The sequence below is a fragment of the Dryas octopetala genome, chromosome 4 (genome assembly GCF_963921425.1).
Source record: "Dryas octopetala chromosome 4, drDryOcto1.1, whole genome shotgun sequence".
Taxonomy (NCBI): domain Eukaryota; kingdom Viridiplantae; phylum Streptophyta; class Magnoliopsida; order Rosales; family Rosaceae; genus Dryas; species Dryas octopetala.
In genome coordinates, this window is record NC_141369.1 from 24,392,266 (window position 1) to 24,407,999 (window position 15,734).

The following is a 15,734-nucleotide window of genomic DNA, read 5'->3' on the forward strand; positions in this document are numbered from 1 at the left end:
TACCCATCAACATTCAATTGTACTTGTTGCCATTGAAGGAGCTCCAGGCCATAGACATATTGAAGAATCATGAAGTAGCTGCATTTTCATAGAAACTAGAATTTCTTGTAAAGGCTTCTTGGTCGATCATCAGCTTCAACATACGGTATGTAGCTGTGTTCTTAAACAGAAGTTCTTCACTTACTTGCTATATATATGTTGTGGTTGAATATTTTGTTAATTTCATCCTCTGTTACTTAATTCACTTACCTAGTTAGCATTTTTGAATTTACGTTTTTGAGTATCCTTGAAACAAATTAATATTTACGAAATAAATTATGTGTGTAGTTGTGTACGCATGTGCGTACTTAATGTTCAAACTTTTGTCTTTTTAATAATGCGTTATAATAGCTTTTTTTGTTACATTAAAAATGATCGAACTCTTAATTTATTATAATCTCAATTTCTTAATCTTTATACTCTTATTTCTCCTTTTTGACCGAAACTTAATTTAGATGTTCTTAGAGAATTGGTAGCCAAAAAACATTTCGATTATGTCCATTTGATTGACGTAAAGTCGTAAAGAAATCATGATAACTGACATGCATATGTTCGATCGATTGACGTAAAGAGGACATGAAGAGCCATATATATGATCTTGATGAGCTGATCATGAAAGAGAAAGGCACTACAAACCTTTTTTTTTTTTTTATGTAACCAGTTTACGTTATTAATTACTTAAATATCTGCCGCATAAATTCCCAATATAGACTACTGAGTAGACTACTGACTGGTCACTAGCTAGATCGAGTTAATTAACGTATGCGAAAAAGGATACCTAAGCGACAAGTCAAGCTAATTAAATCAAAGAAACCCCAAATTAATATATGGACACTATAAATATCTTTCAATATTTTCCTTATTAGCCAAAAACTAAATCATGAGCAGCTTCCTTTTGAGATGAAATCTTTAGATATAACATTAGGTTCTTTGGTCAATAGATCGATATAACATGAGTTAGACTGATGTAGAACAAATGGCAGAATGGTTCATGTAACAACTCAATCGTCAGAAGGCCAAAAAAAAAAACAAGCTTCAACCCGATTCAGTGTCAAAAATGGGCCTATGATATACCGATTCGAAGGGAATGACGAGAAAAATTCAAGTCATCGCCATGGGCGATGATCAAGGGCCTATTTTGGCCAAATTCCTTCGTTTAGGGCTTCAAATAAGCAATTTAATGTTTTTGAATAAGTTTCATAAATTGCACTTTATTTCTATTTTTATTTTCGTTTTGTATTTCGAACGTCTAGGGTTCTGAACGTATTTAAACAACCTTTTTGGCTGTTTGTAAGATTCAATTATTATTATTTTCAATCAGAAAATATTTGAAGTTTCTCTTATTTCTCTGGTGAATTTCAGATTCTTTCTTAGGGTTAATACTGATTTTTTCTAATCTACTTTAATTGCGTGTTACGCTGCGTCAAGACTAGTCCAGACAAGGTGCAATCACTTAATTAATATTGATCAAACATTTGTATTGTATCAAACTAGTTCGAATAAGGTATAAGAATACATTGTCGTCTGCTATCAAACCGGCAATCATTTAATTGGTATTGACTAATTAATAATTGTGTCATGTCAAATTAATTCGAACAAGATACATGGTTGATTACATTATCATCTTCTATGTTTGATGGCGGCAATCACTTAATTAATATTGGCTAAACAATCGTGTCATGCCAAATTTGTCCGACCAAAATACATGATACATTGTCGTCTTCTTGTAATTTTATCATGTTATATATTTATCCTTTCTTTCTTAGTTTGGTTTACAACACTACCAGTTATTGTAGCGTAGGTGTTGATGTTTATCTCATGTTATTAAGCTAGCTGCCTAGCTGGTTAAAGTTTTGAGTTGAACTAACAATAGTCATGATCCCACTATTCCAATATCACATTAGCTAATGTTTGTGGTTTACAATTTTGATGGATGGATAAGTACCCATAAGATTAAATATAAAATGTTTGTGGTTGTGTGCATATAGGAATTAATTTGGAGGAATATCCAATTAAGCAAGTGTACGTGCGCACTCATATATTGTCTCGATGTTGCTTGCATACGTGTCAACCCACCTCAACTATTTTAAAAAGCAGAACACCATTAATTGAAGTCTCTGTCCCTCTTGGAAAGGTGTACATGCAGTACGTGTAGAGGACCCAATGAACTAGGAACGTTTGAAATTCAATTCAAAAGTAGACAACTATATATTAAGAGCCACTGATCATATCGATCCTATTTATTTAGTTTCATTATCAGGTCCTTTACTCATGCACTTGACTCCCTAGCTATCTATCTATCTATCTATCTATCTATCCATCTATCTAGGGCCTAGCTAGTGATGACGGTTTGTTTATTTTGGATTTTCTTATACATCTTTCACTACTCATCAGTCACCACTAGTGGCATGGTGCTGTCCATCGTAGCAAGCCACCCAACTGAAAATTAATGCATATATGCCATAAATTACTCTTGAGACCACCCAACAAAGCTAGCTTCATACTCTCTCTGTCCATTAATTTCCACAGAGTACTATTCATCAGAGCTGGTTTTTCTTTCTAGCTTCATACGTAGCAGCCATATATCCTCGTCAGCTAGCACTGCAACTACTCTCTCTTTGATCTCCATCTAATTAACATCTTTACATGTGTGTCTGAATTGCTGTGTGTGCAGTGTGTGCCTGCATATGTAGATTGCGTGTAGCTGTGTGTCCTATGCATGCTCTGCCCTGCACCGTAACGCATGTTCATATATGGCTCTGTCACGTAGCAGTTACCTCATCTCCTAAACGTAACGCATCCAAAACCGCACTATAACTTTATTGCTTTTTTTGCACACGAAAAGATCAACCCAAATTGTAACAAACTGAGAAAACTAATACTGTAGCAGTGAAAGAAAGAAAAAATAAAATAAAACGAAAAGCTTTAATTAGTTAATTAAAATTACTGAAAGTTCGCATGTTCCAATCAGGTCTAAGCTCAATGGAGCTTGCACACTCAGTCAAAATCAAAGTGGTTTTGTGCGTAAGATAAAGATGTTTGCTGCTTTTAATTATCTTGTGGTAAGATATCGACATCATGTATCAATATATAATATCGTTAACTGATTAATTGAATCTTGTTTGTGAACTATCTATGACAAATTAATTCATTTTTTTATTTTTTTTATATTTGGGATGGGAAATTCAACTTGAAATCTAGAGAAATACTACTAGACCAATATATATGCATTGAAAATTAAATAGATATGTTTTTTCTAATCTTAATTAATCTTCATTTCTCACAACTGAGCAAGTAATTGCCTTCATGAAACCCATTTATTCAATATATTATTCCTAGTTTAATTAATGAAGTTTGGGATTAATCTTGGTTTGTAATCCTTACTTGGAACAAGCAGGGCCATCCTACGTGTCAAAGGCTCCACGTGTTCCATGAAGTGGCAGTGTGGCACATCCAGATGATTCAATATCCAACAATGGAATCAGAGTACTGACGCAGGGGGCTTATTTGTTGCATAAATCAGAATATTTTTTTTTCTCGGTTACCTCGCCATAATGACAAACAACACGTCCGAAACTGAAATAAAGTGGGATATCGCATGATTTAGCTTTTTTCAAGTCATTATTTTTTCTTATAAATAGTGAGAGCAATACTAATGTTGTGGGGGAGATTAGTGATTTGCCGAGTGTACCATTAAAGCCATAAATACAGAACCTTTTGATGTGTGTTGGTAAAAGGAACCAACAATTATGAAGTTGGCACTATTGTTTGTTGGTGATGGCCTGGCCTGATGAGAGAGAGAGAGAGAGAGAGAGAGAGAGATTGATAAAAACAACAGTCGGCAGTAGATGACAGAATAAGAGCTCCCAAGCTATTTTGTGGCTTTCAGCTTTCCTTGTTCAATTCTTTGGGCTCTCACCAACCCAAATCTCCTTCTCATGGCTGGATCAGGAGAAAAAAGACTTGGAAACTCATGCATTCTCCTCATAGGTAATCATATTCATATTTGCTCTGATCACATTAATTATCATATATCCATATGCTCCAGCAGTAGCCTTTTTGTAATTTAATAGGCTGCTGGCTATGATTAACAGAGGGGAAGGGACCCAATTAATAATTACCTCACCAGTTTTACCAGCCGTATGGGTTTCCCACATAAATGGTCCTCCATTGACCAGGGAGCTTTGTTTGTACTTTGTAGTACTGGCTAGCTTGTTCATTTTTAGCTTTAAATGATGAAGCTAAAAGAAAATTAATGTCTTTGCTAAAAGAAAGTGATGTCTGTTTGTTCATAATAATTTATAGTGATTGCTGGGATGGAGAGGTTTGCATACAAAGGAGTGGCATCAAATCTAGTAACTTATCTGACAGATGTTGTAAAGATGAGCAACTCTGCTGCGGCCAAGACGGTCAACAGTTGGTGTGGGTTCACATCCATGCTTCCACTCTTAGTTGCACCCCTTGTTGACTCATACTGGGATAGATATCCCACCATATTGGTCTCCTCTTTCCTCTATGTTGGAGTAAGCAGTCACTTTCTCTACTTTTTCTTCTTAATTCTGTGCCTTCTTTTGCTCAAATTTCCACAAATATGTTCTGGGTGGTTACTTTGTTTCCTGGAATTTGGGGATTTTTGGATCAATTAATGCACTCTGTTGTGAAAATTAAGAAGGGCCTAGAATTTGATATCTCTTCTGCTTTTTCAAGCTTTTTGTTTTTAATTTATTTTGTTTTTTAGGGGCTTGTGGCATTGACATCAACAGCATTGACAAGGGCATCTTCTGATCATGCCAACAATGCAACTTCATCTTCATTTCTGTTTTGGTCTCTGTATTTGATTTCTCTTGGCCAAGGTGGATATAACCCATCTCTGCAAGCATTTGGAGCAGACCAACTGGACAGTGAAGAGGAATTGCCAAGCAGCAAAGATGACCACAACAAGCCTAACAAGAAGAGCTTGTTCTTTCAATGGTGGTATTTTGGGGTGTGCAGTGGCAGCCTCTTGGGTGTCACTGTCATGTCCTACATTCAAGACACTTTTGGTTGGATTCTGGGTTTTGCCATCCCCATGATATCAATGGTTACTTCGGTTGTTGTGTTCTCGTGTGGAACCCGAATCTATGCATATAGACAGAGTGATCAGGCCATGGGTTATAAGCCTGTTGTCAATAACATGGTTCAAGTTATCAAGGCCACTGCATCAAAATTAATGAATAGCAGAATCACATTACCAAATGAAAATGATGTTACTGAGCTAGAGTAAGTTTAGTTAATTCCTATTTCTAACTTTAAGAAAGGTCATCCAGTTTGCAATTTAATGTGCATGAATGTTTCTGATGCTATCTGTTTTGGCTGTTTTGGCTGTTTCTGATGCTATCTGTTTAGGCTGCAAGAGAAACCACTTTGTCAGCAAAATTTTAGTAGCAATGAGGGCTTGGTTGAGAGTCCCAAAAGTGGCTTTTATATGCTTGAAAATGCAAAAGTGTTGCTGAGGCTTTTGCCCATATGGATGATGCTTCTAATGTTTGCAGTCATTTTCCAGCAACCACCTACCTTTTTTACCAAACAAGGCATGACAATGAAGAGGAACATTGGAAGTAAGTTTCAGATTCCACCAGCAACACTACAGAGTGCCATTACACTTTCCATAATCCTCTTGATGCCTCTTTATGACAAAGTCTTAATCCCGATTACGCGGCGGCTGATTAGTAATGAAAAGGGTATCAGTGTAATGCAGAGAATGGGCATTGGCATGTTCATTTCAATCATAGCAATGGCGATTGCAGCAGTTGTGGAAACAAGAAGGCTTACAATCAGCAGAAAAATGGTAATGCTAGGAACCCAATCTGAAACAGTTCCATTTAGCATCTTTTGGTTGCTACCCCAATACATTCTCTTGGGCATTTCAGACATTTTCACTGTGGTTGGGATGCAAGAGTTCTTTTACTCTGAAGTTCCCATTAGAATGAGAACAATGGCCTTTGCACTGTACAATAGTGTTTTTGGGGTGGGAAGTTACCTGAGTGCCCTTTTGATCTCAACAGTTGAAGTAATTACAAGTTCAAATGGAAGCCACAGCTGGTTCTCTGATGACATGAGTGAAGCTCGGCTTGACAAATACTACTGGTTTTTGGCCTTGTTAAGTGCATTGAGCTTTCTATTCTATGTAATTTTATCTTCATGTTACACAAGTAGGAGGGATTTGGATTTGGACAATGAAAACTGTAAATAAGCTCTTTGTTTTGAGTATGATACAGTTCAGAAGAAGTAAATTTTATGGTCATTTGCTTTATGTATTTAATGGTATATTTTATGATTTTTGCTCTAATAGAACCCAGCCCATATGAATATAACTTGGCTTAAACTGAATGCACAACAGAGGGAAGGGAAATGACTAATTGAGTAGGCATATACATATAAACTGGTACAGCTTTTATTTATTTTGCAAAAAATTAAAATCTCAGTACACTCCATGTGAGGTACCTTATTGATAAATGGACAATGTATAACAAAGTGAAAACTACAAATCTCAAATTCAACACTCCTAAATCATGATCAAGAAAATAAACTTACATATTACGGAGTGTATATTTCTTTAAGTCCCTATAATTTTTATCACATGTTATGTCACGTAATAAGAGAAATTGAGACAACAAATATATACACCCGTTATATGAAATTTTTTTTCCCGATCAAGAGTTGTATAGAGCTTTAATTCCTTGAATATCATCTCCATGCAAACCCTTGGTCATGCCACTTGGGATGGAGGGGAACATGATAGCTCCCTCAACCGAGCTATGCCGAAGTCCCAAAAGGTGCCCAATCTCATGCAACGCCACCGTTTCCAAGTCATAATAACCTTGCAAAGGCCCTGCAGACCACGGCTCATCACCATCGTAGTGGAATCTTCCATTTGACGGTGCAAAAGCATGGGCCAGGATCCCACCTGGGCCATCAAACGAGCTCCCATCTCCGTGATCACCACTGTGAAAACTGATCTTCAAGTCGGCGTTCTCAGGGCTTTGGGCCTGGCTAAATGTGAAGTGGGTGTTGGCGGCCCAAGTTTTAAAAGCCTGCGAAACAGGGCCCTTGGCCCCATCTGGGGTGCCAGCAAGAAAACCATAGGTGAGGTGGAACTTAGTGGAAGGCCATTTTGGGGCTCCAGGGAAGAAATCATAGTGAGCTACTGTGTGAACGGAACCATGGTTGCTATGGTGGTGCTTCTTCTTCCCCGATCGCATCCACGTGGTACCGTTGACGATATCCGGCAGGCCACAGCGAGGCTTCATCATTGTTGAGAGTGTTTTGGCATCCAAAGTTCCAGTGGCCTTGAGGTGATAATTGAGCTGGTATGTTTTAATGGCGGACTCCAACAAGTCATCAAAATCATCATCATTAATGGAATAATGGGTATTGTTGGGGTGGTTGGTATAGCTCAAGTAACCAAACATTTCAAGGTATTTTTTGAGGTCTTGGATGCCTTTGACCTTGTCACCCTTGTGACAATCCTTGAGATGCTCTAGGAACTCAAATGAGGATGATTTTTTGTTGTGGGAATGTGATGATGATGAAGTTGCATGAGAAAAGAGAGAAAGGAGGATGAGAAGGAGAGTGCTTGTGAAGAGAGAAAGAGTGCTTTTTGATGCCATTTCTTGTACTACGTACGTACTAAGAATTAATACTTGATTGCTGGATGTGCAGAACATTAATATTTTGGAGCTATTTATAGGCCTGTAATCAGAATAATATAATAAAAGTTGGTGATGCAATGTTAATTAATCATTGGGATCGTTTTCAACATTGAGCTGGGTCTTCCATGCATATTGCACGGTAATATAATGACTTTGAATAGCGTTTGTCATAGCTTGGTTTCGAAGTTCCAGATGATCATTTGGATCGATCGAAGAAGAAAAATGTGAAGAACACAATTATTAAGAGACTAATTCTTAATTAACTCGGAGTATACGGTAATTAAGTATTAACTTAATTAAGTCAACTCATTCTAAGGGAGATTGTAGGAAGACTCTTGTAAATTGCCTTAAAACTTAATTAAGTATAATTAACTGGAATACATATTATTAAGGACTAATTAACATCTTGGTCAGAAAAGGGACTAATTAACATCAACACATGGATGAAACAAGACCTAAATTCCAAACTTGCGTCAAGGTAATGGAGGTACAAACATCGATATCCCTACATAACATTCTAAAAAAGATGAAGGTACTAACGTATTATGTATAATGGGACAATCAATGATGGAAATTCACAAACTATGAATTCCATAGTATACTATTGGATTTTCTCTTACAATAATGTAGAACTCACAATTATGAATTTCATACTATTGTGAGAGAGATCTCAAATAACGAGAAAAATTTTTCTGTAACAAAAATAGTTATTAACTTATTAATGTGAAATCATCAACACACATAAAGGAAGTTCGGATCAATCGTTCTCTATATTGGTAATGCCACATCAGCTATCCATATTACAGGAAAAAATTTTCCTCACAAGACATGTCGATTGTGAGTCCATATTATTGTGGGAGGGGGCCCATAGAACTATGTCCCACACAAAAATTAGTCCAATAGTTAGGGGAACATTTGGAAAATTTGGGCTGGCTGGCCAACCTATTTTAACTGGTAGTTTGTTAGAGGGAAAAGAAAAATAGTAAGTTGAAGCCATCAACCCAATTATGCCGGCCTGCTTCTGGGACTAGCTAGCTAGCTCCAGTCATGTGAATTATTAATGGAGAATTAAACGTGCGTTTTCCTATTTTTTGAAGGCCGGCATTGAATTTGCAGACAGGCTGACCATATTATCACTTGTAAAACAACAATGGACACTACATTAATCAAATATGGAGGTGGGTGAGATGTCTCAATTGACCCAAAGTTAATTTTTTATTTTTTATATTGATAATATTTTTAATATTTTTTTTGCGAGTAATCGATAACATAATTGATACAATTAATTATCAAATATTTGTCCTTCCTTTATGAACTTTTATATAGAATTGATGATCATAACTTTTTCCACAACTCAGCTAGGTCTTCCACAGTAATATATAATTTTATATATGAATCATATGATCGATCATGACTTTGACTACTAGCTAGGTCTTGAGTTGAGTTCATATATGCATGGGAAGAAAAACAAATCAGAACAAGCAACAATTAATTAAGAGACTAAATTCTTAACTGAGTATATATATATATATATATATACATCAAGTATTAAATGAATCAGTAGTCATTCTTTATAAGGCAGACAGTGGGAAGACTCTTTCATCAGTTGCCCCACTCCTTCAATTAAGGAGAGATATTAGTCGTTGTAAGACATACTGACTGCACTACAACAAATATGGCTTAAAGCCACTTTAAATTGAAACTAGATTGAAGTTAGTGACAAATGACATTTTTTTGAGTCACCAATTAATATTTTAGTTGTTTTTAAAATTTTTGGTGGAGTTAATAGTTGTCTTAGCATCCACTAATTTGTACAATGGTTGACTAATAAGTGGCTAAACAAAAATGGTAACCAAAATAGAAAATTAGTGGGAGTAGGTAATAGAACGTTCACCAAATTTAGTTAGAATTTGCACCTATACAGGAATTTGCAATTGCACCTATACTTAAACGTTGGAAAAATAGTGGAATTTCAAAACTTTTGAAAATCTATTTAGAAAATTATAAATTTATTTCATAGTATCCTACTGCATATTTTATTAAAATTTTTTGTGATAAGTTATAATTGTAATTTGCAACCTAGGGTTTTATTATAAAATGTTAAAAACCCATCTACAACAATTACTTTCTCTTTTCCTCCTCAACACAGCCGCACCTCTCTTTCTCACTTCTCTCTTCTCTGCCGTGAGTCTTCTCCGGAGACTCCACCTCCGTCCGGCCTCCAATGGTGACGGGACCACCACCAAAATGCTCATCTCCCTCTCATCTTTCCTCCTCTGGTCTTCGTCGACCCGAACACCCAGCCATCGACATGATTTAAAGTCACACATAAACCTCCTTTTTGCCGGCGATTACATTATTCCGGCGATGGAGGTATGTCAAACCACTCTCATCTTCACCTGCTCGTCGCTCTGAGTTGATGGGTGCTTTCAGATCATCTTGACGACCACCCTAGGCGGCGGTTCGAAACCCTAACAACCGCGACTCTCCTCCTCCATTTTTGGCGACATCAATCTGCAAGATCTACTCAATCTAAGCCCAAAAACTAACAGGTTTCTTTGTCTTTTGTTTTTTGTTTTTAAAGTTTGAGTTTCTCTATTTAGTTTTCTTAATTTTCATTTATGATTTTTTATATAAACATTTTGATTTGGTTTAATGTTTGCTGAGCAACTCTTTTGACTTCGATAATGGCATGTTTCTCACTCTGAAATATGATTTTTTGATTCTCTTGTAGATTTATGTATTTGTTATATGCTCATTATTAGAGGTCAGCTAATCCATGAGCAAGGTGATTTGAGTTCGAGTAAGCTACTTCCAGTCTTTTGAGATCAGTAGAATATATTAGGGAATGTGTGATGTAATCTAGATAGCTGACCTATATTCCTGTAATGATCTTTGTTAAATCAGTGTTTGGAACACTTGTGAAATTCCTACTATGTAAAGATTAAGGTTAAATATATAAATATGTACCTTTCTGTTTATTTTCTGTAATGTAAGATTCAAATGACTTATTGTTATGTGGTCGGACTTTTTGCATAATTCTTGCTGCAATACAAATTTCAGCAAACACCATTTGAAAATAATAGGGTTAAAATGATCTGCAAATAGCACAGAACTGAAAAAGTGCAATTCAAATAGCTGCAATTTTAATTTGGTGGGAAAATGCTTTTTGAATCCATTAATTATTTAGTCACCAAAGTCCATGGAGGCATTCTTTTAATCCAAGTTGCTCTTCACCAATACAGCAACTATCTGCAAAATGGTGAGCCTCTATTTGCAACTGCCTGCAACATTGGTGGAGGCAGAAATTGTCAGCAGTGCTGGTCTCCAAACTCCACCATTCCAAAAATTTGGTTTGGGTAGCCACATTGCCACCCCTTTCTCTGCAACCAGCAGCCTAAGAGTGACTGCATGGTAGCTATTTACCCTTCAAACCAATTTTTAGTTGCTAATGCATCAATAGATAACATAAACCAATAGTGGATTTAAGAGGAAAATGGTGTAGTGCTGACCTAAACGCAAAAAAACAAGACAAAAATTCCAAATTAATATGCCAAAAGTTTAAAGTTCGTTGGTCAAAGTTAATGTTTTATAGCAAGGAAATAATGAACCATCATAGAAAAATTGGAGGTACCTAATTTCCAAGAAATTAAGTCGAAAATACGGAGTAATAATGTAATATCATACATGTACATAAAATGGACTACATGAACTCTAGTTAGGTGCCTAGTTGGAAAAATGGGGGTGGGGGACCTAAGTATTCATAGCCTAATATATATATATATATATATATAAAAGAATGCTCTAAAACTAATTAATTAGTAAGTTAATATAAAGCTAACCATCATGTTGGGCCCACCGCACAATGTAATCTCAAAATCCAAACCGTTTATTTTTTAGGCCCTACTTCAAAGATCATCCATGTAAAAAATCTCCAAATTCGGAAATCATTTAGTCATTTGATTATAACAACAACTATTTATATGCTTTTATCGAAAACACTGATCGTCTATTTATTTGATCTCAATTAAATGACTAACTGATTTATGATTTAGTTGATTTTTTGTAATGATGATCTTTGAAGTATAACCTAAATAATTGACGGTTCGAATTATGAGATTAGTTATGTGGTGGTCCCAAAAGCATAGTTAGCTTCGTATTAACTTGCTAACTAGTTAGTTTTAAAACACTCATCTATATATATATATATATATTTTTTTTTTTTTGTCTGAAGCCTAATATTAACTGGTATCAGAAATTAAAAAAAAAAAAAAAACACTTCTCTCAAAATTCTTCAAAATCACTCTATGAATGAGTTGGGAGGGGGTGCGATACTGGGCCTGAGAGTAGGGCATAGGCTGGAGATGGACGCCATGGGCTGGAACTTGTGAGCTCTAAAATTTGTGTAGAAATTTTTTAGGGCCAGGCCGGCCAGGCTATACCCAGCTTATGCCACTGTAAGTATGCAAACCCAGAATTGAACACTAGCTTTTATCTCTTGGTTATCTCGTTTTCCCTTCCCATCAGTAATGAAATTTGAAGGAATGATGTGAAACCAATTTGCTAAACTTGTGACCTTCAAATGGTAAACTTTTTGGCACACACTTTCAGTGCAGGCTCATCAGTGAGATTGTTCATACATATATACTTGAATCATGGAGGTTAAGGTAATCAATTGCTTTTTGAAAGTAGCATTTCACCTCATGAAAGCCCTCTTTCACTGTCTGGTCTCTGTGTCAGCCTTCAAACTCAGGTAGAGATTTTGGTATTATTGACTTGGTCCACCAATTTAAGGCACACAATATTGGCATGGTAAAGTTCTAAAGGCCACATCATTGGGATGCTATTGCTTGGCATGGCAAACTCAAGTCAGACCATTGGCATGCTATTTTTTGAGCCATTTTAAACTCTTACATATCTTTGTCATGATCTACCCCTTTTAGTTAAACTAACTAATCAAAAACAATTTGCAGTTAAGTAGAAAGAAGACTCCAACTAAAATTTAGATTCTTTATTCCATAAAAGTAGTACCAGCAGACTCATTATTACTCTTTCACATCTTCTCTCACTCACTCTAACGATTAACTCCCTTATATTTTCACAGTGAACATACTTCAACAACATAAGCTCCTTGCAGTGTTTTGCCTTCTCCTTCTGCTCCCTACCTTAGTTTGGACAGGCGCGTACTGAAGAGGCAGGGAGTACCAGGAGGAGACAAAACACTGCAAGGAGATTATGTACCAAGATGATATTGAATTATTCATCAAGAACAAAATGAGGCTCAGCCTCTTTCTACAACAGGTCACTTGACAACAATGAGGCTTAGCCTAAGAAAACATAAATGAATGTTCATACTCATGCAACTCATGGATAGCTCATGGCTAGAGACGAAGTTTCAACCATTAGTTGCGTGAGTATGAACACTTATCTCTGTTCTTAGGCTGAGACTCGTTGTTATTGAGTGACTGAGTTCTTAGGCTGAACATTCATCACCAGTCATTTCGCAGGTAATTTTTTGTTTTTTGAGTTGTCAAGTTTTCTTATTAATTTTCTTGGTTTCTCTGAAAGTATAAAACATGGGATTTTCCATGTTTTATACTAATTGAGGGAAGGGAAATGACTAATTGAGTAGACATATACATATATAAACTGGTACAGCTTTTATTTATTGTTTTGCAAAAAATTAAAATCTCAGTACACTCCATGTGAGGTAACTTATTGATAAATGAAAATGTATAATAAAGTGAAAACTACAAATCTCAAATTGAACACTCTTAAATTATAATCAAGAAAATAAACTTACATATTATGGAGTGTATATTTCTTAAGTATCTATAACTTGTATTATATGATATGTCACATAATAAGAGAAATAGAGACAATAAATATATACACCCGTAATATAAGTAATATAAAAATTTCCCGATCAAGAGTTGTATAGAGCTTTGATTCCTTGAATATCATCTCCATGCAAACCCTTGGTCATGCCACTTGGGATGGAGGCGAACATGATAGCTCCCTCAACCGAGCTATGCTGAAGTCCCAAAAGGTGCCCAATCTCATGCAACGCCACCGTTTCCAAGTCAAAATAACCTTGCAAAGGCCCCGCAGACCAGGACTCATCACCATCGTAGTGGAATCTTCCATCTGACGGTGAAAAAGCATGGGCCAGGATCCCACCTGGGCCATCAAACGAGCTCCCATCTCCGTGATCACCACTGTGAAAACTGATCTTCAAGTCGGCGTTCTCAGGGCTTTGGGCCTGGCTAAATGTGAAGTGGGTGTTGGCGGCCCAAGTTTTAAAAGCCTGCGAAACAGGGCCCTTGGCCCCATCTGGGGTGCCAGCAAGAAAACCATAGGTGAGGTGGTACTTAGTGGAAGGCCATTTTGGGGCTCCAGGGAAGAAATCATAGTGAGCTACTGTGTGAACGGAACCATGGTTGCTATGGTGATGCTTCTTCTTCCCCGATCGCATCCACGTGGTACCGTTGACGATATCCGCCATGCCACAGCGAGGCTTCATCATTGTTGAGAGTGTTTTGGCATCCAAAGTTCCAGTGGCCTTGAGGTGGTAATTGAGCTGGTATGTTTTAATGGCGGACTCCAACAAGTCATCAAAATCATCATCATTAATGGAATAATGGGTATTGTTGGGGTGGTTGGTATAGCTCAAGTAACCAAACATTTCAAGGTATTTTTTGAGGTCTTGGATGCCTTTGACCTTGTCACCTTTGTGACAATCCTTGAGATGCTCTAGGAACTCAAATGAGAATGATTTTTTGTTGTGGGAATGTGATGATGATGAAGTTGCATGAGAAAAGAGAGAAAGGAGGATGAGAAGGAGAGTGCATGTGAAGAGAGAAAGAGTGCTTTTTGATGCCATTTCTTGTACTACGTACGTACTAAGAATACTTGATTGTTGGATGTGCAGAACATTAATATTTTGGAGCTATTTATAGGCCTGTAATGAGAATATATAATATAATAAAAGTTGGTGATGCAGTATACGTTAATCATTGGGATCGTTTTCATTATTAATTGAGCTGGGTCTTCAATATTGCATGCACAGTAATATAATGACTTTGAATAGCGTCTGCCATAGCTTGGTCTCGAGGTTCCCGATGATCATTTGGATCGAAGAAGAAAAATGTGAAGAACACAATTATTAAGAGACTAATTCTTAACTCGGAGTATACGGTAAGTATTAACTTAATTAAGTCAACTCATTCTAAGGGAGTTTGTAGGAAAACTCTTGTAAATTGCCTTACAACTTAATTAAGTATAATTAACTGGAATACATATTATTAATAAGGACTAATTAACATCTTGGTCAGAAAAGGGACTAATTAACATCAACACATGAATGAAACAAGACCTAAATTTAAAACTTACGTCAAGGTGATGAAGGTACAGACATCGACATCCCTACATAACATTTTAGAAAAAATGAAGGTACTAACGTATTGTAATACATATATGTACGTATTGTATACAATGAGACAATCAATGACGGGAATTCACAAATTATGAATTCCATATTATATTATTGGATTTGCTCTTACAATAATGTAGAACTCACAATTATGAATTTCATACTATTGTGAGAGAGATCTCAAACAATGAGAAAAAATTTTCTGTAACAAAAATAGTTATTAACTTAGAGAAAGGAAGTTCGGATCAATCGTTCTCTATATTGGTAATGCCACATCAGCTATCCATATTACAGGAAAAAATTTCCCTCACAAGACATGTCGATTGTGAGTCCATATTATTGTGGGAGGGGGCCCATAGAACTATGTCCCACACAAAAATTAGTCCAATAGTTAGGGGAACATTTGGAAAATTTGGGCTGGCTGGCCAACGTATTTTAACTGGTAGTTTGTTAGAGGGAAAAGAAAAATAGTAAGTTGAAGCCGTCAACCCAATTATGCCCTCTTCTGGGACTAGCTAGCTAGCTAGCTCCAGTCATGTGAATTATTAATGGAGAATGAAAGGTGCCTTTTT

General features: G+C 36.4%; 1 protein-coding gene and 2 pseudogenes across 1 annotated transcript; 1 reads left to right on the forward strand and 2 right to left on the reverse strand.

The window, feature by feature from the left end:
* The first annotated feature begins 3,903 nt into the window (after positions 1 to 3,903).
* LOC147288647 (protein NRT1/ PTR FAMILY 5.9-like) lies at positions 3,904 to 6,271 on the forward strand. The gene is made up of 4 exons (XM_086242140.1): positions 3,904 to 4,029; positions 4,345 to 4,562; positions 4,778 to 5,298; positions 5,425 to 6,271. The coding sequence occupies exons 1-4, from the start codon at positions 3,978 to 3,980 to the stop codon at positions 6,269 to 6,271; spliced, it is 1,638 nt and encodes a 545-aa protein (XP_086098266.1). The 5' UTR covers positions 3,904 to 3,977.
* Positions 6,272 to 6,731: 460 nt separating this feature from the next.
* LOC147288648 (metalloendoproteinase 3-MMP pseudogene) lies at positions 6,732 to 7,703 on the reverse strand (annotated as a pseudogene).
* Positions 7,704 to 13,656: 5,953 nt separating this feature from the next.
* Positions 13,657 to 14,613, reverse strand: LOC147288649 (metalloendoproteinase 3-MMP pseudogene; annotated as a pseudogene).
* Positions 14,614 to 15,734: the final 1,121 nt, after the last annotated feature.